At 40.9% G+C, this 27,809-nt stretch overlaps 1 protein-coding gene across 2 annotated transcripts; it reads right to left on the reverse strand.

Annotated features, from left to right (window-relative positions):
* Positions 1 to 21,894: 21,894 nt before the first annotated feature.
* On the reverse strand, positions 21,895 to 26,614 carry LOC128511680 (CD276 antigen homolog). 2 transcript variants are annotated; one of them, XM_053484653.1, is made up of 5 exons: positions 26,570 to 26,614; positions 24,080 to 24,153; positions 23,617 to 23,979; positions 22,533 to 22,559; positions 21,895 to 22,010 (listed from the first exon to the last, which is right to left on the reverse strand). In XM_053484653.1, the coding sequence occupies exons 2-5, from the start codon at positions 24,126 to 24,128 to the stop codon at positions 21,919 to 21,921; spliced, it is 531 nt and encodes a 176-aa protein (XP_053340628.1). In that variant the 5' UTR covers positions 24,129 to 24,153; positions 26,570 to 26,614; the 3' UTR covers positions 21,895 to 21,918. The 2 variants fall into 2 exon arrangements, with proteins under 2 accessions (XP_053340628.1, XP_053340619.1); XM_053484644.1 differs by having other exon boundaries at positions 26,454 to 26,592.
* Between the last annotated feature and the right edge of the window lie 1,195 nt (positions 26,615 to 27,809).

Consider the following 27,809-nt stretch of genomic DNA (forward strand, 5'->3'; position numbering starts at 1 on the left):
GATTTTCTATGACTACACGCCCCTCTGTCTGTCTCTCTCTCTCTCTCACACACACAAATCATCAAATTACTATTATGGCATTTAAAAATCTAATTTTGTCCCTTCTGTACCCAAGCATGTAGGTGAAGCCACAAAGTCTTATGGAAAAACAAAACCTCTTCTTTAAATTAGAAATGAAATTACACAAATTGGGTGACGAGTCTTTTATAATGATTAAAAGTGTCATTAAACTGAATCCTTCGTTTTCACCGTGTCATAAAGTTGAATTTGCCTTTATTCTGTATTGTGTTTGCCTATTTTGAGTACTGGCTGTTTATGTCCCAATCTGAGTCTTGTTATTTTGGTCTCATCTCTCCTTATTTCTTCCGGTGCATCTCATCTTCCTGACCTTCTTTTGGATATTTAAAATCCATCACCCATTTCTTTCTTCCTCTCACTGTTTCTGCCACTTTTCCTTCGGTCTCTGTTTAATTTCGCTTTTGACGTCTGTTTTGCTAATGCATATTCTACATCAATGTTCTGGGTTTTTTTGTGTGTGTGTCTTTCTTTGCCATCTTCCACTTCATTCGCCTTCATGCCTACATGTGAAGGTGTCAACATTAGACCAATCTATTGAATTCTATGTAATGTCTGTTGAATTTTATTAATCTGTCTGTCAGAATGGCTGTGCTGTAAGCTGGATACTGCTGTGCTTGAATTTAAACATACCACTGTTTTCCATGGTTTTGTCTCCTCTGTCCAGTGTAGAGCTAATAGTATTGCCATTCTGTCTGCTCCCCAGTCACTACCTACCAAATGTCTCATTGCATTTAATAATTTTTTTGCATTTATCCAGAATTTTTTTGTCCAGAATTCTTTGAATGTGTACAGTTCATGTATGCAATTAATTCATCTAGCCACATCCCTAGAAACTTAAACTGTTTTACTCTTGCCAATTCTTAGTTATATAATTACAGTTTTAGGTTATTACCAATCCTTTTCCTCGTGAAAACATTGTTTGTTTGTTTTTTTTTTCTTCAAATGACAATTAGAACCCTCATTTATATGAGGCTTCCTTTAGTTTTGTAATTGTTTCTGAAAACAGAGAACATCCATGAACATGTCATTTATCATAATTGAAAATAATTATAGTCTTAAAATGTTGCCTTGCGGCGTTCCATTTTCCACAATAAATTTCCTAGAGTAGCTCCTTTCTATTCTTACTTGAATATTATACCTGTCCCTAATCCACCGAAACATTTTGCCTTCAATACCCAACATGCATAGCTTAATCCCTCCCTCCACATCATGTCCACCTTTTCAATATAAAAAGACTACTCCTCTTTCCCTATTAACTCACACTTTCCTTATCTCATGCTATAGGCATGATGCTGGGTCCATGCTATTTCTCCCGCTTCTGAAACCACTCTGATGTTTTGTCAGTTGTCCTTTGTTTTCCATATAATATCTTAGTCTTTCATTTATCATTTTCTCCATGATTTCGCAGATATTGGATGTTAATGCAATTGGTTTTCTGGTTTTGCATCATCAGTTCCTGGTTGGTGTATTGAGAGAACCGCTTCTCTCCAGCTTTGTGGCAGTTCCCCTTTCTCCCATACTTTACTGTAAAGCTCTAACAAGGTATCCTTAGATAGACCACTCCAGCACTCCAAAGCTGAGGGTTGCTCTTCCCATCCTCTTATTTTTTTCTTGTTTTTTTTTTCTTTCTTTTACCTATAGGCAACCAACTTATAGGTTCATTACTGCCACCTGATGGACTGGAGTGTGTAGCATCAGATTGACAGAACAAACGAACAAAAATAAAATCTAAATTGAATTGTATCTACTAAGCCAGTTTTATTCAGTTTTATAATTGATCAGACCTCTATATTTTTTCATTTTCGCTAGGATGTTTTTTTCCTGTCATTTTCAGACCTGCCTCTCACATGGTTTCCCTGATCCTGTCTTTCCTTATATTGTCTTATATTTTACAGTTTATCAGTGTACGTGTTACTGACTCGATTTGTCCACAAAATTCACATTCTTCAGCTGCGTGTTTGTCAATTATCCTAAGAACCCTGTCTTCTCTATTCTTAGAGTTGTTTTAAGTTGCATACGACTTCTATCCTATCCTGTATTCAGGGTCGCTGGGGGCCTGGAGCCTATCCCAGGGGAATTAGTGAATAAGGCAGGGTACATGCCAATCCATCGCAGGGTAATTAACTAACTAACTTAAACAGGGTCACTAAACTAGCTTAGTAAAATAAATTTTCTATTATATAGATACACTGATCAGCCATAACATTACGACCACTCCCCAATATTAAGTAGGTCTTTTACTCCAAAACTGTGGTCAGGACATATCAAAAGTGGTGCAAGGAAAAAAAAAACTAGTGAACTGGTGACAGGGTCATAGGGAGCAGAGGATCAGTGATGCACATGGGGAATGAAGTTCTCTCCCATTAGTAGGTTTGTGGATAAGTAATAACACTTAAACGTCTTAAATTCAATTATAATCTTTATTACAAAGGAAAATCAAAGCAGTAAATGAAATCAAACACTGAAGAGTTCACCATTATGCATAGCCTTAGAATTCCCAAGTGCAGGACACACCAGCCTCCTCTACTTAGCTAATTCTAATTGATCTTACCCACTTTAACTCTCTTTTAATTTATTTATTAACAATAAACTAATTTCTTATTTTGATTTGCCCTTCTCCCAAAGACACTTTAGTTCAGTGTTCATTTTGTAGTCACGTTGAGACAGACTATGTACAGTGGATTAAGAGCAGTATAAAAGAGATGATATGAAAATATAAAAACCTATATGTTATAAATGTGAACACTAAAGCTGCATAACATGAAACATTGTACAGGCCAGATTTGTACAGGAAAACTACAGTGTTTGACCAGAAGCAAAGAAAGTTTAATCTTAGTGTTGAGTCCAGCTACATCACACCTAACATCCTCCAACAAAAGGCCTTTATAGTATCACATGGTATATTTACTATTAAGATAAAAAAATATTGTTCTTTGCTAAAAGATCTTCAAACCTCTGCTGCATCTCTCTGCACCTCAGAACAGCCGAACACAGTAATCTTTTAAAACCATTAGGAGTTGGCATATCCGCTGGCGGGTCCGTTTGCATTTTTTTTTTTTTTTGCTAACCGTAAAAATAATTTAAAATGCTTTGTCATTTCTGAGCTTTAAATTGTCACGAAGCTTTTCTTCTTTTCTATTTTCCATGTAGCAAAAGTGAGCATAGGTGAGCTAAAATTTTTTTTTTCTTTCGGTCATATAAAAGCTTTTGATAAAAGTGTGGAACCATGGAGCACCTATATTGAAAGATTTGAACACTTTGAAGAAGCTAACAGCATTACTGCTGAGACATATCGCGTGCAAACATACGGGAGGTGCATGATAAAAAACACATGTGAAAACACATACACAAAAGACAGAGAAGAGACTACATTAACATTTAAAAGAGCAGTGAAACTGGCGGTCGCTATGAAAATGGCAGCTCACAAGGCACACCAACTCAGCAGGTCACTGACGGTAAATACACTTTTGTTATCAAAGAGTAAGACTGCAAATAGGTGCAAACGATGTGGAAAGTCTAATCATTATGATGATGACTGCTGGGTTAAAGACAAAAATTGTAACACGTGTGGAAAAAAGGCCATATCAGTCATGTTTGCAGAAACGGCAACAATGACAGGAAGACGAAGAGTGAAAACACAGCAAAAGTTAAATGGCAACGAATGTAACTGAGCAGAAAGGCAATGTAAAAAAGAGAAGCGTACACTTCGTGGATGCAGGTGAAATGTCAAATGTTCGTGATACAGACTCAGTGTTATAGTAGCTCTCTACAAACTGTCATTGCCAGGAGAAAAGTCCGGCATCGTCGTGAAGCCTAAAATTGAGGGTATTTCACTGGAAATGGAACTGGACACTGGTGCTGGAGTCTCACTGATATCAACAGAAACTTAAGACAAGCTGTTAAAGCACCTGCCACTATGCTTTACTGATATTATCCTTTGTTCTTACATGGGACAAGCGTTACATCCTGAGGGCGTAATTGATATTGTAGCGTTTTTACGCCGGAAAGAATGCTGGAGAGACGAGTGAGCTTATTTGCTGCCCAATGCAATGGCTGGGAGAATTTTATTTAGCACACACAAGGTATGGCATGAGCAGCACCTTCACTCAGAAGCCTACATCCAATTCAGCGTCAGCCTGAATTGGAGCACATTTCACACGTCACACACCTCCTCACACACACAACAGGGCCGAAGTCACTAACCCAAACACCTTTCCCCATCATGGTGAACACACCGACATCCCTGCAAGGCATGCTGGTCGTCAGCCGCCGCCCCGCCCACGCCACACTGCCCCCACCCGAGCTGTGACCGTCCCCGGTCACCACGACGAACTTTGTATTGGAGGCGTGGAGGCGGTTGGCGCTGGCGGTGGGAACGCCGGCGTCCTTTGGCAGGTGAGGGATAAACGCGAACGTAGTCCTGAGGCGGTCCGGCCTCCACAGAGTTCGATGTCTCCCCGGCGTGCGGCTGGTGAGGCGCAAGACGGTCCCGGTAGAGCAAAACTCGTGCCCGCCCTGCCAACCGCACCCGGTAGATGACATCGGAAAGCCGAGCTGGCTGTGAGTGTCCACGCCCCTTCGCCCCATAGGTGCCCCCACCCAAAAGTCTTGCAGCGGTGCCCGCGAGCGCTGGGTGGGGCCCTTTTGCCTGGCGATGAGCGGTTCACAGTTCCACAACCCGTGGGAAACAGTGGAGCCGGTGTCCACGAGCGCCCGCAGTAAGACGCCGTCCAGCACACAGTCGATGTAAAGCCCCGCGGGGCTCCCCAAACGTCCACCCGGCGCTAGTTTAGCGGCTGCTGGTGTACGCTGTCCCTCAGGCCTGAGAACGTTGCAGCGGTAGTCCGGCTGTCCCTCAGGCCTGAGAACGTTGCAGCGGTAGTCCGGCGGTCCCTGGCCTCGGCGTCGTCGCGGAATCTCGGAAGCGGTGTCGAGGCCTAGCCGCGACGGGTAGCCCTGTCCCCGGCTAGGTTCACCTACCGAGCGCCACTGAGCTGCGGGCGGTCGCTCGGCTCGGTGATGTGCCGCCATTATGGGCTCAGCGCGCTCGACCTCGCGCAGCGCCTCCTTACGGGCACCCACGCCGTCGCCTTGCCGCGAAACGTCGGAGAGCTGCTCGTTGCCTAGCCGCGACGGGTAGCCCTGTCCCCGGCTAGGTTCACGAACCGAGAGCCACTGAGCTGCGGGCGGTCGCTCGGCTCTTCCGCCGTGATGTACCGCCGATATGGGCTCAGCGCGCTCGGCCTCGCGCAGCGGCAGGTCGCTTTGCCGGCTAACGGCGCACGGAGCTGTATCTTGCTCCGGCGCTTGCGCAGCGCCAGCCTCCGCCCCGAGATCCAGGGCCGGGATTTTCCTCTTGCCGCTCCGCGTTGGTTGACGTGGTGTGCTCGCGCTAGCTCCGTCAAGAAAGCGCTTCTTCTGCGCGAGTAGTCGCTCCGCTACTCGGCGGCCCGCTTGGATTTTCAGAAGGTTCTCCATTGTGCGCTCGAACCCGTGACTCTCCATCCCACTTCTGACACCAATGTAGCGTTTTTACGCCGGAAAGGATGCTGGAGAGACGAGTGAGCTTGTTTGCTGCCCAATGCAATGGCTGGGAGTACTTTATTTAGCACACAGCAGGTATGGCATGAGCAGCACCTTCACTCAGAAGCCTACATCCAATTCAGCGTCAGCCTGAATTGGAGCACATTTCACACGTCACACACCTCCTCACACACACAACAGGGCCGAAGTCACTAACCCAAACACCTTTCCCCATCATGGTGAACACACCGACATCCCCGCAAGGCATGCTGGTCGTCAGCCGCCGCCCCGCCCACGCCACAATATGAATGTGAAAACAATTAAGCAGACAGCTATTCTTCCATCATATGTTGTGCAGGGAGACTATCCACCATTGTATGACAGAGAGTGGTTGCGTCAGATTAGATTGAACAGGAAAGAAATAAGGTAGGTCAAAGTGAAAACACTAGAAACTATGCTGCAGAGTCATGCAGCCATTGTTTCAACAGAATTGGGAGAAATGAAAAGCATCAAAGCAAAAAATAAAATTTAATGTGGAAAATAAACCGAAGTTTGCCAGCCCAGAGTTGTTCGATATGCCGTTCTGAAAATTTCATCAGTATCTTACAGACATAATTTCGCGCATTTTACAGATCATCGTTTGCCCACTACAACCTTTGGAGCCCAAAAAGAAATTCCATCTATGGCAGCTGCACGAATGCAAAGGTGGGCTTTACTCTTGTCTACGCATAATTATACGATTGAGTATAAAAAAGCTAAACATTATGCAAATGCCAATGGCCTTTCTAGCTTGCCATTAAAAGCGGAGCATAGAGAATTTGACCAGTAACTAAGAGTTTGCACCTTTCATCTTTAGACGCAATAAATTGTCTGTTCATTATCGGTGGTTGATGCATGACATCAAAGTCATTGTTCCCCAGAAACTGCACAGACAAGTACTAGAAGAATTGCGTCATTAAAGGGCTTATTGTACTGCCAGCTTGTACAAATTTTGTGTTTGTAGGTCACACTCATGTTTCTCCACAGAAGAGCTGGACGAGTAAACATGAGATGAGGGACAGGACCAAAATCAGTGGGTGAGGACTCTTCATTACTGCTTGATTTGAGCCTGTGAAAATGAGGGACTGGGTAAAAATGGTTGTAATTCCTAATAAAACCATAATATTTTATTTGAATTAAAGCTGAAAGTCTACACTTTGAAATACATGTTGGTGATGCACTGAGTTGCAAATATACACAAATAGTGTCTCTGTCCATGTACTTATGGACCTGACTGTAATTTGGCCCTACTGTACCTCACGTAACACTAACACACAGAGGATAGAGATCTGGCTCAGGATTAATGAATACACTAATGAATACACTGGCGTTCAGGGAGCTGTCTTACTCACACCTCTAACATTCTGAAAAAGACTGAATAAATGATTAATCAGGAAAATCAAAGTGTTTTAAAGAGAAGGGAAAGTAGATACTGACTCACCTGATGGAGCTGATGAAATACTGCTGTCTGTTTTTATAAGAGCGGAAACTGAAAGGAAAAAAAATACATTACTACAGAAACTGGGCACAATCATACAGTAAATCCTGTGTAGTTCTTGATGAAGCTACATTAATGACATCCATGACCTTAGTGTACTCACAGCATTATTAACCTCCACAATAATGAGCAGAATTATGTCTTACCTTAACATGTTCTACATCAGTAATACTAGATTTCTTATCTTTTAACAATATAATAAACAGTATATAATGATTGTATAACCTTTAACCTGTCACAAGATAACCGAGGAACAGCAACAACTGGCCTTTACTGTCACATCTGGTCCACCTCAGTCCTGGGGAGTAAGATCGGGCTCACCGGATTACTGAGGCTTTTGTCTCCCCCTAGTGTGTCTGTGTCGGTATTGTTCCCCCATTCATTTAATCAAACACTAAACAAATATCACCTGTGTCTACCTCCTGTGTCACTCTATTTAACCCAGCCGAACCCATACCACCTTGTCTGGTCACTGATGTGCACGTTATGTTTATCTCTCACCCCTTTGGGTGTTTTCTCTCTCTCTCCCAGGATTGAATGGCGTCTGCAGGAGGTGGCGGTTGGAAAGAAAGGACTTGCATTAAGGTTATACGTATGTTTTTTGAAAGTCATTCCACGTAGTGATTTATCTCCCGTAAGAGAAGGGAGTACACGCATTCTCAAGTGCGCTTTACACAGCCCCCTGCAGACCCAGCCTGGGAACACGGTCGCTGAGTCATTCAGATTTCATTTTGCCTGGTTCTGTTTTAGTTTGTGCTTTTGTGTTCATTGTTTTTTCAAAATAAACCTGTGTTCTTCCTGAAAACCTGCACCTGCATTCGTCTCCTCCCTATGGAACTCATGACAGATGACCAGACCCTCCAGAACGGAGCAGGGACCCCCCTCCCAGAAGATGAAGTCCCTATCCTCGATTACATCCGCCGGCAACAGGGGCAGATGGACAGTTTGGCCAGGGCTGTAAGCGACTTGGCTCGCAGTGTGCGCGACATCTCTGTCAACCGCCCTGCCCCGGTCTCTCCTCCACGGCGCTCCACACTACGTCCCACTACGGCCGGTTCCTCCACGCCTTTCGCACGGTTTTCCAGCATCCGGATCACGGCAAGACGGGGGAACAGCAGTTATTGAGGCTAAAACAGGGACACCTCTCGGTGACGGATTACGCCGTCAAGTTCAGAGTTCTCGCCGCGGAGAGTGGCTGGTGCGAGAAAAGCTTACTCAGACGACGGCGCCCCCCCCTTTCTAAAGGCGTAGGGGGAAGAACCGACTTTTCACACAGGGACAGCCTCAATAAAACCCCCGTCGAACCGTGCGAGGGGAACGCGGTCGAACACATGGACGTCAGCACCTGTCGGCCCAGGAGAGATGCAGGAGGATTTCATCAGGACTTTGTCTTTACTGCGGAGGGGGCACGCACCTCCTTAAAGACTGTCCCCTAATTCGAGTAACTGCCCACACACCCCCACGCACACATCATGCTTTTTGTTTACGTGCATCACTCACATATCATAACCACTCTGTTTCTGTTTTCCCTTTAATAGATTCCGGTTCGGCTGGGAATTTCATTTCTAACCCTCTCCTTTCCGTGCTGCGAGCTCCTGTGTCGAAGCTTCCAAACCCGAATCAAAGCTCTAGATGGCAAACCATTAAAACAATCGCCAGTTTAACTTCTATCAGTCCGTGGGACTGCGCGATTGAGCTCCTGCCGAGGAAAACACCGCCTTGCTCGCGCATTTATCCATTGTCTGTAACAGAAACACGGGCAATGGAGGAATACAAGAGTGAAGCTCTCCGGCAGGGACTCATCAGCAGGTCCACGTCTCCGGCGTCGGCAGGTTTTTTTTTTTATCGAGGTCTTCGACCTTGTATTGATTATAGGGGACTCAATGCTATTACAGTAAAATATAAGCACCCACTGCCCTTGGTACCGGCCGCTATCGACCAGCTCCGTGGCGCGTCTATCTTCACAATATTCGACCTCCGCAGCGCTTACAACCTCGTTCGTGTTCGCAAGATCGATGAGTGGAAGACTGCGTTTAGCACGACATCAGGTCATTACCAATATAACGTAATGGCTTATGGACTGGTAGACGCACCTGCGGTGTTTCAGGGGTTCATGAATGACGTGTTTCGTCATATGTTAAACCGGTTTGTCATAGTATACTTAGATGATATCTTAGTATACTCTCGGTCATATGATGAACACGTCCATCATGTAACCGCCGTTCTACGTCGACTGCGCGAACATGGGCTCTATGCGAAGGCTGAGAAATGTGAGTTCCATAAAATGGAGATCGCATTTCTCGGCTATCGCATAGGACCACAGGGGGTCGAAATGGACGTCGCCAAGGTAACGGCGGTGCAGTCATGGCCGGAACCCAGAACAGTGAAGGCGCTACAGAGCTTCCTTGGGTTTGCCAATTTTTATCGGCGCTTCATTAGAGGCTTTAGTATGCTGGCAGCGCCGCTCACTAACTTGCTAAAGGGAAAACCCCAAAGGCTAGGTGCGCTCACACTGGAAGCGCGCACCGCATTCCAGCGCCTAAAACGAGCTTTTTCCTCTGCGCCTATCTTAAAACTGCCCGACCCCTCCAAGCCTTTCGTAGTGGAGGTCGATGCGTCGGAGGTAGGATTTGGAGCGGTGCTGTCACAGCGCCATGGCCACTCAGAGAAACTCCACCCCTGCGCCTTCTTTTCTCATAAACTAACACCTGCCGAGCGCAATTATGATATCGGCAATCGTGAACTGTTAGCAATAAAAGCGGCGTTAGTGGAGTGGAGGCATTGGTTGGAGGGAGCCGAACACCCTTTCACGGTGCTAACAGATCACCGGAACCTAGAGTACCTCCAACAAGCAAAAAGACTAAACTCTCGTCAAGCCTGATGGGCGCTGTTTTTCACGCGTTTCCACTTCATCATCACTTATCGTCCCGGCTCAAAGAATAAAAAAGCGGACGCGCTTTCCCACACCGGACCGAGACCATGAGCCGGAGCCGATACTGCCCTCGTCACTCGTAGTGTCTCCGATCGTATGGGACATCGACTCGGAGATCGCGCAGGCTACACGGTCCCAACCCGTGCCGTCTGGCTGCCCTCCGGGCCGAAAATACGTACCGGAGACATTACGAGAACGCGTCATAGTCGAAGTGCATACCAACTTGGCTTCAGGTCACCCCGGTATATTAAAAACAGGGAAATTACTAAAACCAAAATTCTGGTGGCCGAATATGTGGAAAACCGTGAAAACAGTAGTTTCGTCTTGCGCAGTTTGTGCACAAACTAAAACCCTTCGAAATCTACCTGTTGGTAAATTAATGCCCCTTCCGATACCGAACAGGCCGTGGTCACACCTGGCGGTGGACTTTATGACGGACCTGCCGGTATCACGAGGGTACACGACGGTCCTAGTAGTAGTGGACCGTTTTTCTAAAGGTTGTCGGTTCATTCCGTTTCCCCCCCTTCCAACCGCCCTCCAGGTGGCAGAAACCCTATTCACTAAAGTGTTTCGCTACTATGGCATCCTGGAGGACATTGTTTCTGATCGTGGTCCCCAATTTATCGCAAAAGTCTGGAAAGCTTTCTTCCAGAAGTTGGGGACCACTGTTAGCCTAACATCGGGCTATCACCCCGAGTCTAATGGGCAGGCAGAGCGGACTGTCCAGGACCTCGGGAGGTACCTCCGCGCATACTGTAGTAGTCGACAGCATGAATGGGCAGACTGTTTAATCTGGGCGGAGTATGCGCAAAACTCACTTCAACACTCCTCGACCGGCTTAACGCCGTTTCAATGCATACTCGGACATCAACCTCCGCTCTGTCCCTGGGATGCCACTCCCACCGATATCCCCATGGTGGATCAGTGGTTCAACAGGGCGGAGAAAGTATGGGAGGATGCTCATACTAACATCTCCCAAGCAGTTCAGCGGTTCAAAAAATTCGCTGATAGACGGTGAGGAGAAAGTCCTCCACTCCAGGTAGGAGATACATCGGTCCTTTCCCTATTATAGCACAAGTCAACCCCGTTTCTTTTAAGTTAAAACTACCCAATCACCTACGTATTAACCCTGTCTTCCATGTTTCTCTTCTCAGGCCAGTGGTCCGGGGGCCCCTAGACGGGGGTGTCACAAACCCGTCGCTCCCTGGGGCTGTGAAAATAGCGGGCGCCCCTGCATTCCGAGTCCAACGACTTCTGGACTCCCGGAGGAGAGAAGGCTCCCTTCAATATCTCGTTGATTGGGAGGGGTACGGACCAGAGGAGCGCAGTTGGGTCCCGGCCAGAGACATCCTGAGCCCAGAACTCATTTCCGAATTCCATCGAGAGTGGCCGGATCGCCCAGCTCCGCGACCTCCGGGCCGACCCGCCCGCCGGCCATCCCAGCAGGCCGGTGGTTCCAGACTCCCGCGGGAACCGCAGAGAGCGCGCCCCCACCTCCCTCGGGAAGCCGGTGGGGAGATAGGTGGGAGGTACTGTCACATCTGGGCAACCTCAGTCCTGGGGAGTAAGATCGGGCTCACCGGATTACTGAGCCGTGGCTTTTGTCTCCCCCTAGTGTGTCTGTGTCGGTATTGTTCCCCCATTCATTTAATCAAACACTAAACAAATATCACCTGTGTCTACCTCCTGTGTCACTCTATTTAACCCAGCCGAACCCATACCACCTCGTCTGGTCACTGATGTGCACGTTATGTTTGTGTTTCACCCCTTTGTGTGTTTTCTCTCTCTCTCCCAGGACTGAGTGGCGTCTGCAGGAGGTGGCGGTTGGAAAGAAAGGACTTGCATTAAGGTTATACGTATGTTTTTTGAAAGTCATTCCACGTAGTGATTTATCTCCCGAAAGAGAAGGGAGTACACGCATTCTCAAGTGCGCTTTACACAGCCCCCTGCAGACCCAGCCTGGGAACACGGCCGCTGAATCATTCAGATTTCATTTTGCCTGGTTCTGTTTTAGTTTGTGCTTTTGTGTTCATTGTTTTTTCAAAATTAACCTGTGTTCTTCCTGAAAACCTGCACCTGTGTTCGTCTCCTCCCTATGGAAGTCATGACATTTACACTGCTTATCACTCTGGTGTCCTATTAATTTTGATGGTAAGACGGGGGTTGGTTTAAAATGGCTGCAATTAATAATCAAACAACAATATTTTATTTGAATTAAATACACTTATTTATATATTGATTGTTTAATTTGAAATTTATGGTGGTGGTGCACAGAGGCACAAATATACACAAATAGTGTATCTGTCCAAATACTTACGGACCTGATTGTAACTGTGCTCACATTTGGCACTAGCTCTCTGACACGATCAATTAGATCATTTTGATTCATATATATTTGGGGCACATATTTCATACTCATTTCCCATTTTTTTTTTTATTCAGTAAAGCTGCTTTGTGACAATGACTGTTGTTAATAGCATTATATAAATAAAATTAAATTGAATAGATACTGGCAGCACAGTGTAGTGGTTGGCACTGTCCCCTTGTGCCTTCAGAGTCCAGGTTTGATTCCTGGCCAGGCTCGATTACCATCTCTGTGTGCATGGAGTTTGCATGTTCTCCCCGTGCTTAGTGGGTTTCCTCCCACAGTCCAAAGGTATGCAGGTTAGGCTAATTGGTGTTCCCAGATTGCCCGTAGTGTATGAGTGTGTGTCCTGCGATAACTCCAGGTCCCTGCGACCCTGAATACAGGATAAAGTGGTATAGAGGATGAGTGAGTGAGTGAGTAAGTGAATAGATACTGACTCACCTGTGAAAGCTGCTGGATCTATCCTTCTTGTTTTTTTTGGAGGAACTACAAAAAAAGAATAAATACATATTGCAGCACAATCATAATTTCATTGCAGACTCTTGATGGTCTACATCATGAGGCGAATTTACTGTAAATCAAACTGGGACTTGTGATAAACCTTCTGGTGACTGAAGGTGTAAAAACAATTGGTGTTTTCAAAAGACTTAAAGCATAGCGCTTGAAGTTTTTTTTACTTTCAGCCACAGTAAAATGCTGTACATCCATAAATGACAATCTTGACTGAGGTGGCTTAGAGCCCTTTGCCAAAGCCCACTGACAATCCCGCTCTGAGGAAAAATGGGCTGATTTGATCACCAAATTAATATAGTTTGTGCAAAAACAAAATGCATTTGGTGATCAAAGCAGCCACTTGCACATTACATTGTAATGTACCACTTGGACATTAAAGGAATGTTTAGGCCTTTAAAGGAGTTCCTGGGAGGCCAGCGTTTAAGACAAGGAGCAAGCAGTCCGATCATCTGGGAAAAATTTCTACATTGATGGTATCCAAGCATTAGTGAAACACCGGGATACAGTAAGTGCATTAGTGTATCAGGGGATTACACTGGAACCTCGTCTTTTTTTTGTTAGTTTGTGTGTGTTTGTGTTTGTGAAGTACCCCCTCTCTGCTTCACACACACACACACACACACACACACACACACTCTTCTCTACACAGAAACTCTGCTCTGTCACAATTCTTTTCAAAGGTAAAGTGCACGTTCATTTGTTTGTTTGTTTTATTTTACAGCAGTTATTCCGTTAGCAACAAGTTCGCTCACACAAGTGTCATTAACTATGTCCCTTGCAATTTTTTTTGACAAAACAGTCTTTCTCCATTAATGTGTGTTTATGTTAAATTCAAATAAGAGAGGAGAAAAGTTTACTGTGTAAGAAAGTCTCATTAGACGGTTAAAAATCCATTTTCTCCCTCAGCCTCTGTTGTGTGTGTGCACTCGCGTAATTTGACACCGTGCCGGTTTACACACTCTCTCTCGGGACGGGAGGGGCTTCACACACCCACACACACACTTCCTGAACGAATTATGCTCGTAATCCAAGGTTCCACTGTATATAGAGAAATAAAGGAAGTTTTTACTCTCAAAACTGTATTCTGTTATTCTGCACAATGATACATCCCGATTTGACTTGAACATCTCTCGTCATTTACACTGTGAGGTGTACTCCATGACCTTAGTGTACTCCAGTACTGTTATTAAACACAGCATTATTAACCTCCACACTAATGAACAGGATTATGTCTTATCTTTTACATGTTGTTCATCAGTAATACTAGATTTCTTATTATTTAACAATATATATATATATATATATAATAAAAACAGTATATAATGATGACAGTATATAATGACATGTTGTACTAGTAAAATACAAATCTTTTAACCGTATAAAATATAGTAATTATCTTAATAATCATCTATTGAATAATATCAAATTTGTTTATTAGTGAAAACATAAAAAATGGTGTTAAAATTGTATTTAATATTTAAAAATAAATAAAATGTTCATGATTGATGTAAATGTCTTTTGAGCTACAGTGTTGCTACTGCGATGGATGAAACAATCTGGATAAAAATCTAGTGCGCTTGTCTACTAAGCTTTCTGTTTTTGTATCGTTGCCGCGAAAGTTTTGCGTTTGTATCAGCCTTTAAATTGTACAGCTTTTTCATTTTTACAATAATAATATTAATAGCAACTAGTTTGTATGTTTTCATACTATTTGGCTTCGCCTTTTTTTCAGATTTTTGAGCTTGTTGAAGAACGTGCAAGTTTTTCCATCTAAGAATAAAAAACGGAATTCAGCTCAAAACAACTAAACTCCGACTCAGGTACGATATAATGGATAATATTTAGCTTGTCCAGTGTGTGGAGTGCAGGATGTTTAAACAGACATAGACATTAGACTCTATGCGCGTGCAGTGTCTCCGCGCACACGCGACTGCCTACACGCACATGCAACATTTATTTTCTGTGCGTGTTCGACTCTGCCTGTACGCTTACTCAACTTTGTCCAGTGTTACAAAACAGCCACAAAAACTAGCCAATCACAGACTTCCACACACTACTTCTGATAGACTGTTCCTTTTCTATTAGCTGGCAATATTGACCACATAACAGAAGCATTGTAAATAAAGGTTTATAAGTAAACCGAGTTGTCCGATTTGAATTTTAGTCAATGTAGTCTAACAGTGAGCTATATGAATAATTAGATAAGTAAATAAAAACACACAGTGAACAAACGAAACTGGTATATACTAATACCTCATTGAATAAAAATAAATACTATACTATTTATTAATAACTTTATCTACATTGCTTCCCTTATGTGATTATATATAATAATATAATTTATTATTTCTTTTGATTTTGTAAAGCTGCTTTGAGACAATGACCATTTTAAAAGCACTATATAAATCATAGTACACGTTATGCGGTCGATAGTGCCAGCTGATAGAGAAGGAACAGACAATCAGAAGTAGTGTGTGGATGTCTGTGATTGGCTGGTTTTGTGGCAGTTTTGTACACACTACAACTGTAGTTGAGTTTACTAAAGTTGTTTGGTTGGAACTTGTTGACAAATTGAAGTTAATTTAACATAACTAATAGAAATTACATTTAGTGAAAGCATTCTGTTTTGATTGATTAAGCCAAAATAAATGTTTTGTTGTAAAATAATTATTTTACTTTAAATAAACAAATATGTAATATGCAACTTCTTTTTTTTTTCTTCCTTCAATTTTGTTTTGTTCATACAACATGACTGACTCTTGTTTGTTAAACTCAAATTACTGTTGTTGAGCAAAAGTTAGTAATGATATTTGGCTTGAATTAAAAATATAATTTTTCCCTAAAACAACTCCATCATATTAAATAAAAATAAATGCATTCAACTTTCATAATTCATTTTCATGGAACCTGTTGACAAGAAAAAATTAATTAAACAATGTTTAATCAATGTTTATTTTTTTGGGTGTACAGTACCTGAGCCTCCAATAACTAGCTGGACTCCATATTAACATTAATTAACATCTCCTGTTATACTAAACGTCCAGCCAACTAACACACAGTATAAATGCAGATCATTTACTGCTTTCTGTTTCACCCAGATCAGGATGGGTTCCCTGTTGAGTCTGGTTCCTCTCAAGGTTTCTTCCTATTACCATCTCAGGGAGTTTTTCCTTGTCATTGTCGTACTCAGCTTGCTCACCGAGACTATCTTAGCATTTTGATTCATACACATTCACATTCCATACAAACTAAATAATTATTTTGATTGTCTAAAGCTGCTTTGCGACAATGACAATTGTTAAAAGCGCTATACAAATAAATTGAATTAATGCAAATGCTTTAAAATTTAAGTCACTAAAATATCTATAATGAGAAACACAGACATGATCAGGTGCTGTGTGTTTTGTTCTCTCCATCTAACACTTCCATGCAGTCTAATAAGCTGTGTAATGTTCTGTTCTCTTCATCTAACACTTCCATGCTCTCTAATAAGCTGTGTAATGCAGAAACACACTTGGACTGGAAAACTGGAATATTGTCATTTAACTGCTCCTTATTAATTATTACTTCTCCAATCATTCCCAATGTCCAGTTTTCATTTCAGTGTGTGTGTGTGTGTGTTTGTGTGATGGTTACTGTGTGGTCTGACACACACTTACCTAAAAGTTTAATTTGGCTGATCAGTATTTCTTTTCTCGCATAGCTGGTGTAGAGTCCTGCATCAGTCAGTCTCAGATTGCGCAACACTAAGGAACAGTTCCCCTTACGCAGCTCCTCCTCAGAAACGTCCACACGACCCTCATATCCCTCACCCTGAAAGCTCTTCTCACCCAGTCTCTCAAACACAATCTCAGACTCAATGCCCCATCTAATATATGTGTTTTCACTGTCTACACTCGGCAGAAAACACGGAAGAACAGCTGTAGAACCCACTGGGCCAGATACACTGATCTCAGGTTCTGCAGAAAGTGTATCTGTAATAGGAATAATATAAAGAAATCTAAATTAATCTCAACAGTGTAGTTGTTTCTTTTATTTTATTATTTTATGAGAAAAGTGACTTACACACACAGATGCTGATCCACACAATGCAGATGGAAGAAAAGTTGATCATGGTTCCTCCAGTGTGTGCAGAGTTACTGCAAATATCCATCTAATCAGCTCATCATATAGCAGCAATTTAATGCGTTTAGGCATATAGACATGGTCGATCTGCTAAAGTTCAGACTGAGCAACAGAATGTGAAAGAAAAGTGATTTAAGTGACTTTGACTGTGGCATGGTTGTTGGTAACCAAAGGGCTGGTGTGAGTTTTTCCCAAACTGCTGATCTACTAGGATTTTCACACACAACCCTCTGTAGGGTTTACAGAGAATGGCTTGAAAAAGAGAAAGTATCCAGTGAGGGCAGTTTTCACCAGCCTTGTAAAAGAATTCGTCTGTTCGTAATTATGTCAATTATTGAGTCTGGTGTACATCAACGTAGCAACAAAAGAGTGGATTTATTTATTCTTATAATACACATGAGTCTCACTAACAAGTGGTTTTCTTATGGACATACAGCTGTTTAGCCCCATCTATGAGTTCTTACATCACATTATGTGTGAGTGTGTAGGGACATGCTCTTACTTTCACTATTAAACATAGCTCGTTTTAAATGTTGAGTTTTTACGATGCAACTTCACCAAGCATTTAAGTGATCTCCATTACTGATTTAATTTCTTCTGACCACATTTCCTCCACAAAGTTGACGGTTTAAAACTGTCCTTTCAGGTTTTGGAAATAAACAATTCCACCAATTCCACTCCTAGTTAACTGAAATGACTCACAGCTCATTATGAAAGTTCACAATGGTTAGTATACCAAAGTGATTGACAGTTACCTGGCTGACAGATCTTGTCAGCATGTTTGAATCTTGCACATTTATGTTATCAAGAGCATGGACTTCAATTGTGTTTAAAACACCTTCAAATACTGTTCCACTACACAGAGTTTTAACCCTAACAGCCCCTCCAGATGTTTCTCAGTGATTCTTCATCCATGTTCTTTAATTAAAACACAAAATACAGTCACGAGTCAGAGTTTTATATAAGTGTATAAAGTTTACACTCACCTCTTCACCATGTCCCAGTCACTGTGTTCCCTCCCACCAGACTGGAGTCACAGCATCAGATTGAAGAAGTGTACTGTACATTCCTTTGTTCTGCATTAGTATGTAGCAGATTTGACTTTTCTTTATTTTCTTGAAAAAGTAATCACACAAAGCTTTCTTTTAAAACTTCACTCCATTCACAACCAAACTGTCTGTTGTCGTGTCGATGACTCCAGTCATCATGTTTCCTCTTGTTGTAATTAGGGTTGCCAGAGACACTGGTTAAGAAACAATGTTGTCAGCAGGGAAAAGGCATATCTGGAGTATTCCAACTTCCCATCCTGGTATTTCAACCCTATTTATTTATTTTTTATTCATTTCAGTTAAAGTATAATTTTTTGTTTTTTATAACCTAAAAGTAAAAATAAATTAATTCATTAATAAATGATTACATTTCACACTGTTTTTTTCTTTGATGCATTAAAAATGTATGTTTTCCTCCAAAGCATAACAAATTGAGGTTGATGTCCTGAAGATGTTTATTTGTTTAGATGTTTTTTTATGTGTGTGTGTGTGTGTGTGTGTGTGTGTGTGTGCATGATAGCATTTTGTGGGAGCCTGGGGGTGTAGCCTAAATATCAATTAGATATGAATGCTGAATTTCACTTTGGTCAACACATGGCTTTGAAATAGTTTTTTCTAATTTTTGAAAACATTTCATTTACAATTTTTATTTTTATGAATTACATCTTTACAAGCTTTTTTCAAGTAGTTACAAATTTACCTCGTGAAAGATTCAAGTAATGAAGATTTTATTCCATGAAAGTTTGTGCATAAAGAAATCTTACTTAGTAGAGTGTCTGTTTTTTTCAGAGGTCTTTCAGTGTGAATTAAATGTTGTAGAACTCTGGCAACCCTGACATTTTTTTTTTCACACCGCTTTGAAATAACGAGTTGGGCAAGGCAATTGCCCAAACTTGTCATACAGCAGAGAAATCAACTCATATTCTCCTCTTTAGTGCTCAGAGTACTTGCAAAGTTCTTTGTTTTCGTTTAGTGATTTATTTTCTTCACTCTACAACAATACTGGGGATTTCAAAACTATAAAATAATACATATGGAATTAGGCAATTATGTAACAACAACAACAAAAACAACAGTTAGTTATTATTTTAAGACACAGGTCAGCATTTCTGTATATATATATGTGTGTGTGTATATGTATATATGTATTTATGAAATATTCTGTCTTATCTAGATTTGTCCTTAAACTTATACAGTACATATGTGATGGCTTGAATCATGTGCAGACATTTATAATTGAATAATAAGTCTTTACAGTTTATGGCTGATTTATCTTACTCAGGTTAACTCTCTTTTAAAGTAATGTCTACAGGCCAGTAGAATTGACACCAATATTGATAAAGTGTCTGGAAGGATTGGTGCTGAAACACATCAAAACTGCTCTTTTTGGACTCACATCAATATGCAAACAGACCAAACAGATCAACAGATGATGTGATCTCCACGGCCCTGTGTGTAGCACTGAAAAAAAAAAAAAAAGCAGGAACATATTTAGGGTTAATATTTGCGAATTACTCTTCTGTCTTTAATACCATCCTTTCAAACAGACTGTTTTACAAGATGTCCAACTTAGGCCTCCATCATAACATTTGCCTATGGACACTGGACTTTTTAACCAACAGGCCATTGTCTGTGAGCATAGGCCCCACCACTCACTCTCCCCGTGTCTCAGTACAGAGCACCACAAGGTTTTGTCCTGGGCCCTTTCTTATACTTTCTGTACACCCATGACTGCACACCCATCAGCAGCATGTCATTATTAAATTTGCATATCAGTAATGGTGATGAGACGGCTTACAGAGAGTCGGTTAACAGATTGGTGTGCATTAAACAACCTGACCTTAAACACCTTGAAACCAAGGAAATGATAATTGACTTTAGAAAGAATTAGAATAGTCATGAGCATCGTGAGATAAAATGAGAGAGTGGAGAGGATGTCGACTTTCAAGTTCCTGGGCACACAAATCTCCAAGGACCTCACATGGATGCACACATAAACTGCCTAATCAGGAAAGCACAGCAGCGACTGTAGTTCCTAAGAGCTCTAGGAGGATCAACCTGCTGCTGCCCTTTATCACCGCTCTGTGGAGAGAATCCTGACATTCTTTTGTGGTACAGTAGCAGTTGTGCAGCTGATTGGAAGGTCCAGGAAAGAGAAATCAGACTTGCAGAAAAAAATGATAAAAACACAACTACCAGCTCTGCAGGGACATTTTCACAAGGTAAAAAAAATAGTGTGTGAAATATTGACTCATTGCACCATCACATCATGTGTTTGAACTCCTTCCCTCACGCAGGCATTACAGTTAGGTTTGAGCTAGAACAACCGGACTGTTAAATGGCTGCAACTTTAAAGCTATTGTTATACTGAATGCCAGTCTCAAATTGGTGCAATAATTATCATTATCCATGTTTACAAGCATTTGTGCAAGTGTAGTGTGAGTTCTGTTTATTAATCTGTCAGTGCTTTTACTTCTCCTCATCTTAAACAGTCCTCTGTAGAGCCTGGGACAAACTCAACTTATTACACACACTGACTGGAGTGTATGGAGTGTATGGAATGTGTGACATACAAATAAAAGGAAGATAAAATAATTGAGACTGTCATGACTTCCATAGGGAGGAGACGAACGCAGGTGCAGGTTTGAGGAAAACTGAGATTTATTATCACTGAAGTAACACAAAGCACAAAAGAAAACAAGAACAGAACACAGAACACACGGCACGGCTCTCTAGCCGCTTTCCCAGGCTGGGTCTGCGGGGGGCTATCTAAAGAACAACTGAGAATGCTTTAGCTCATTTCTTTCACTGGAGATGAACCATAGAGCTGAATGACTTTCCGAGAATTAGCGTGACCTTAAGGAAGGCCCTTTCCCCTAAGAGCCTCGTCCTACAGACGCCACTCAGTCTTGGGAGAGAGAGAAACACATATAACAATGAGAGACAAGACACCGTGCATAACAGTGACCAGACGAGGTGGTATGGGTTCGGCTGGGTTAAATAGTGTGACACAGGAGGTAGACACAGGTGACTTCAGTTTAGTGATAAATTAACTTAATGGGGAACAATACCGACATAGACACACTAGGGGGAGACAAAGCCACGGCTCAGTAATCCGGTGAGCCCGATCTTAGTCCCCAGGACTGAGGTGGCCCAGATGTGACAGAGACCAATAATATGTTTGCTTTGAGTTTATTTACAACATGTTCTAAAAACTCACAAAAGTGATTATTCTCTTCAGGAAAATGAACACAATTTCATTCTGACCGATCCCAAATGGGTAAACTGACCAAAAGAAAAGAAACAAGAATACACTTTTTTTCTTAAATGCCTAGCTAACCAAAAGCAAAAAGGAAAAAGGCGATAAACAAACAGCATTAACATTTTACTAACCCATATTTACAAGTCATACACTATATACATTACTAATTATATTAACTATAATTACTATATGCTAATTGTGTATAGTGTGTATAGACTTGTAATTGCACACCAATTAATAACTAATTTACTCCGGCTCAACTCAGAGTAAAGTGCAGATGTTTGGATTATTTGATACACCACGCTGTGAGAAGAACAAACTGGTTCCTCCAGAACAAAATCCTGTTCAAGTTCAGTTCTGAAACAAAGTCCAGTCGGAATAATGCCTACTTCAAACTACAATACATAACTTTCAGAATCTTAAAACTTGTAGTAAAAACAGTGCCTTCATAATTAATAAATAAGACTTTAGTTCAGTAGCAAGTGCGACCAAACGTTTTTGCACAGTCCTGTACACAGCTGTAGGTCACACTCATGTTTCTCCACAGAAGAGCTGGACGAGTAAACATGAGACGAGGGACAGGACCAGGACCAGTGGGTGAGGACTCTTCATTACTGCATCACCTGCAGAGAGAGAAAAAATGCACATTCAACACTCTGAATCAACTCCACACCTTTTATCTCCTTAATCTGTCATGAGATAACTGAGGAACAGCCACAACTGGCCTTTACACTGCACATCACTCAGGTGCCCCATTACTTTTGAGCCTGTGAAAATGAGGGACTGGGTAAAATTCCTATGAAAAAAACAATATTATATCTTAATGCAAGCTAAAGGTCGACACTATAATCATATCTTGATTGCTTTATTTGAAATCCAATGTGGTGCACACAGGCACATAAATACACAAATTGTGTTGCTGTCCAAATACTTATGGACCTGAGTGTAACTGCGCTTACATTTAGCCCTAGCCCTCTGACACTAACACACAGATGATAGAGATCAGGACTAATGAATACACTGGGGTTCAGGGAGACGGTCCTACCCACACCTCTAACATTTTAAAAAAGACTGAATAAAGTGAACAATCAGGAAAATTAAAGTGTTTTATAGAGAAGCGGAACGTACAGTAGATACTGACTCACCTGTGGGAGCTGATGATTTTCCTCTATCTGTATATTTGGGAGGTTAAAAGAAAAATAAAACCATTACTTTATCATCATGAAGCTACATTAATGTACACTGTGAGGTGTCTGTAGATCAGACTCACTGATAATCCACTCTACAACCATGTCTTACCTTTTACATGTTGTAATCAGTAATACCAAATTTCTTATTATTTAACAATATTATAAACAGTATATAAGGATTACCTTTAAGAATCCTATCAACTTAATAGTTAAAAACATGAAATAATAGTATTAAAATAGTATTTGAGTATTTTAAAATGATAAAATGTGCAAATGCAAAAATTGAGTTTAAAGTCGTTATATATATGGTGTTCAAGTGAGTCTAGACTGAGAAGCACAGAATAATTAAGGGCCGTACTCATAAAGCTTCGAAAAATCCTCTCAGACAGCTCCTAACTTAGCTTAAAAACCTCTAGCTAGAATTCTTAGCTTAAAGGTCCTACACATCCCATTTTTCATTAAATGTTAATATGATCTTTAGGGTCCTAATGAAAAGTTTGTATTATGCATTAATTAAAAATTCAAAAGGATTGTGTAAAAAAACACTACTTTTAACTGGTAAAAACTAGCTCTGTTCTCAGCAACCTGTTTCAGTACATGCTAATTTAAATGCTCATGACCTCTGCTAAAAATCTTGTCTCAGTCAGAAGGCAGGGCTGACCCTGTTCGTAGATGTGAGACATTCTCCTGAGAACTAAAAAAAAGAAGCGCTAATGACCCGCGGGACCCGCAAACCTCCCATCGGGTTTGGTGGGTACTTAATTTACTTGAAAGTATCTGGAGTAAATGTGCTGTAAGTGCCAGAGTTGGTTTGTGTATCAAACATGCGAGCGGTTATTTCATCATTTTTCTATTTTCTCCTCCACTTAAGAAACACCTAAGCCTCTTAGAAGTCCTCCTCACAAATCCTAACAGTTTTACACCTTAGGAGCTTTTTAAGTGTTAAGATGCTTCACGGATAACTTTTTATCTTTACTAGGTTCTGGTCTTTAATTTTAATAGGTATTAATTTTAATGGTTATTGTGTGTTCCGACTCACCTTCACCATAGACTGAAAGTTTAACACGGCTGATCAGGAGTTCTTTTGCAGTAATACGGAGAGATTCCCCACTGGGTTCTGCTGCTTTGAAGCTGGTGTAGACTCCTTCATCAGTCAACCTCAGATTGTGTAACACCAGTGAACAGTTCCCCTTACGCAACTCCTCCTCAGGAACGTCCACACGACCATCATATCCCTTACCTTGAAAGGTCTTCTCATGCAATCTCTCAAACACAATCTCATGAACAACGCCCCACTTAATATACCGTATGTCAGTGTCTACACTTATCAGTTCACACGGCAGCACAGCTGTAGAACCCACTGGGCCAGATACACTGATCTCAGGTTCTGCAAAAAATGTGTCTGAAATGGAAATATGGAAATCTCAATTAATATGGACAGTGCACTGATTTAAAGATTAATTTTTTTCTATTTTATTATTTTATGATAAACAGTGACTTACCCACACAGACACTGATCCACACAATGCAGATGTAAGAAAAGTTGGTCATGGTTTCTCCAGTGTGAACAGATTTACTACAACAAACAAAAGTGTTTATTAAGACTGTATATAAATAACAACTGCTGTATCTGTAATTCTAAATCTGGAATACAGGTATTCACTTTTTTAATTTGACAGAATGATGTTCTGAGAATTAAGTTTTCAATTCCACATTAAAATAAGAATTGCAGCTTAGAACTGGTCTGATGGCAGTAATGGTATAATCTCAAGGGAGGTCGAAATGCAGTGAGTTGGGTTTGGGTTGTGTCAGATGTCAGACTCTTACCCTAACAGCAATGGTGTTACCCATACAATACCATGGAACACTTCCTGGGCCAATAAATTAATAAATAAATAAATTACAAACGCTAATATTTCATTGGAACATCTTATGCTTTTATTACAGTCCACATGCACCACAGCAACAACAGTATGTTGCTGTGGTGCATGTGGACTGTAATACAGTAGGTAGACAACCAGAATGGAAATTACCGTCGCGCTCACCGCCGCAGGAAAACGTCAGCAGCCAAAATAAATAATTTTAATAAAGCATAAACTTTATACAACAAAAAAGAATTACATTAGTTAAATGTTGTTTGGACAGACGATCAAGATCACTAACTGATCATTTTATTTGTACAAAGAATGAACTGTTATAGCCTATACCTGTTTGTATCTGTTTATTCTTATTTAAAAAGAATACATTCAAAAATACATCAAGCTTTAAATATAGAGATAACTGGTGACATTATAACTGTTTTACTGGAATAGAAGTAATGGAGATTTTCATTTTTATAACATAAATTGTATTGGTTGTAATCACTCTATACACAATCATTTTCTTTGGTATTTTTATAAAATATTGAAAGTTAATATTTTATAAAAAATTAAAACAAAAAACAAAAAAAGTTTCCATTTCCATCTCTGACCATTTTAATAATTAATTGATAAATTAGTGATTGCTTTGGTTTTGGCTGTAGTGATGCAGGTAATCCTGTAATCTCATCGTCTTCCCACCAGTGGACGCACCTATAATTAACTTTTCATACGAATTACATAATCTAAAAAATAGTTTTTCATCAGTTTATATAAAAGCAGACATTTCGCTTTCTATCAGTATAGATTTATCACTTCTGTAAGGTGAGTATACATGGAGTTTCGGTTCATTTTCTAACGCGCTCAAGTTCACTAAAAACAATACAGAACAGCGCACCCTGTTTACTTTCTTTATTTAACTAAATCATAAAGTTTTTTCGTCATTGTGAGCGCACCTAAATAAAAGTAGAGTCTTATAAAGGCTATGTAGCTCATATAGTTTTAGTATATAGTTTTTGCACATTAATCTGACAATGTTTTAATTTTTTGGTCGTTTAGTTTTTATTTATTTCAGTTAATAAATCTACTACAAATTTAAAGAACACAACATATAAGATGACAGAAGACCCTACACGTGTAGTTTTTCTAATTACACATAATAAAATCTAAAGGCTTAATGTGTTAATGTTTACGTTGCTTAAATTCGATCCTAAAAATATTTCATGTAAATTATTAATTTGTACTGTAATGTTACTACTGTGATTATGAATTCGTTTAATTAAAATTTTTTACTTGATTTTATCTGCAACTACGTGCAGCTCTGGATGAGCTGCGGCTCATTAATCCTGGAGAGAATAAACGAAGCCATGAGACGTCAGTCTATAGTTATATAGCGCCACTCAGCGGTAAAAGCCAGCAAACGCACAAACCCAAACGCTGCCGCCATGTGCCGGGGTGGTAAAAGTAACATACCGCTTGTCCACCTACTGTAAAAGCAACAACCTTATGCATCATCTCAAGCATAATCAAAAGCAACAACCTTATGCATCATCTCAAGCATAATCAAAAGCAACAACCTTATGCATCATCACAACATTTATTACTGACTGTAGAGATCTCATTCATTACATTCAGATTGTCAGCTGGCTTTATTTAATTGCCACATATAACTGCTGGACCTGGACCTTTATTCAGGACAATAATTTGACCCTGCTAAAACACAACATCTTTTCTTTTCCATGACTTCAGAACCTGACGTGGCTGTTTAAAAAATGAGAAACTCTTCACTGCACCAATTAGGATCAAAAGAATTATTGAAGCATTGATCACTGCAGCAATCGTTTAATCAGTCGTGCTCAAATATTTTCTTATTTGAATTCAAACAGGAAATTATAGTTGAATGATAGTACTTAGTTAGTAACCTAGTCACCCAGCATACGTATCTATCCAACGATGGAAACTACAAAGGACTTTTGTAAGTCGCTCTGGATAAGGGCGTCGGCATAATGTTTACACTCACCCCTTCACCATGTCCCAGTCACTGTGTTTCCTCTGAACAGACTGGAGTAACAGCAGCAGAATGAAGTAACACACATCTGTTTTTCTGTATTAATGTGAATCAGATCTGAAGCATACCTCAGTCACATCCATACAGTCTGTGGTCGTGTCCCTGTGTGTCTTCAGTCATCATCATGACTCCTCTTGTTGTAGTCAGGGTTGCCAGAGACACAGATTTTACATCTAATTAGGTTAGGTAAGGAACAAGGATTTAAGCAGAGAGAAGGTGTAGCTGGAGTATTACTATTTTCCATTCTGGTATTTCAACATGTATTGTTTTGTTTAAAGTCTCAGTATTCGGCAAATGCAAACTCAGAGGGGAAAAAAAACTATGTTTTAATAGCTTGCAGCATTAATAAGTTAATGTTTCCATGTATGAAAATCATTTCCTGTATGACTTTGTCTCTCATATCATTTGGCCAATTCTACTTTACAACATTGCTTCAGTTTATCGAGGTTTTCGTACATTCGCTTATACACATGACTCTTAAGGTCCTGCGACAGCATTGGTTTGAGATCTGGACTTTGACTAACCCATTTCAAAACTTTATTATTATTATTTTTTAGACATTCTGATGACGATTTATTGGGGTGCTTCTGATCACTGTCATGCTGCATGACAGAATTTTGCCCAGGCTTTAGCTGCTGAATAGATGGCCTCACAGTTGGCTCTAGAATACTCTGGCATACAGAGGAGTTTATGGTTGATTCCACCACTACATCATTGTATTTGACATTGGGTATGTGGTGTTTCTGCTAAAACGCTGTTTGGTTTTCGTGAAACAATGTGCTGGGCATTAAGGCCAGACAACTCCACTTTCGTCTCATCTGTCCATAAGACATTGTTCCAGAAGTCTTGTGATATGTTCAGATGTAGTTCTCCAAACCTCAGCTGTGCTTCCATGTTCTTTTTAGACAAAAGAGATTTCTCCTGGCAACCCTTCCAAACAAATTGTACTTTTTTAGTCTTCTTCTAATTGTGCTGCCATGAACCTCACTCACTCATTTACTAATCATCTATACCGCTTTATCCTGTATTCAGGGTCACAAGGGGCCTAGAGCCTACCCCAGGAGGTGTAATGCGACAGTGCTAACCACTACTGCCATGAATCTTAGGATTTAAAATGCTCAGTAAGACCTGTCGTGTCTGAAATGTAGCATGAGCATTGCAAAGTGACTGATGCAGTTGTCTTAATTGCTTTGCACTTGTGAATAATCTTTCTCATTGTAGAACACTGAACTTTAAATTGTTTGTAAATGGTTTTATAACCATATTCAAATTGATGTGCAGCAAAGGTTGTTTCTCTAGGACCATCGC

This window comes from Clarias gariepinus, chromosome 2, assembly GCF_024256425.1.
Source record: "Clarias gariepinus isolate MV-2021 ecotype Netherlands chromosome 2, CGAR_prim_01v2, whole genome shotgun sequence".
Lineage (NCBI taxonomy): Eukaryota > Metazoa > Chordata > Actinopteri > Siluriformes > Clariidae > Clarias > Clarias gariepinus.

Bases quoted from the DNA above. Each gene is read 5' to 3' on its own strand.
- LOC128511680 (XM_053484644.1), bottom strand. The intron at 23,980-24,079 runs GTAAGTCACTGT...TTTCCATTTCAG, and splicing joins GTGGATCAGTGTCTGTGTGG to ACACATTTTTTGCAGAACCT. The intron at 22,011-22,532 runs GTGAGTCAGTAT...CTCTCTCTGCAG, and splicing joins AAAATCATCAGCTCCCACAG to GTGATGCAGTAATGAAGAGT.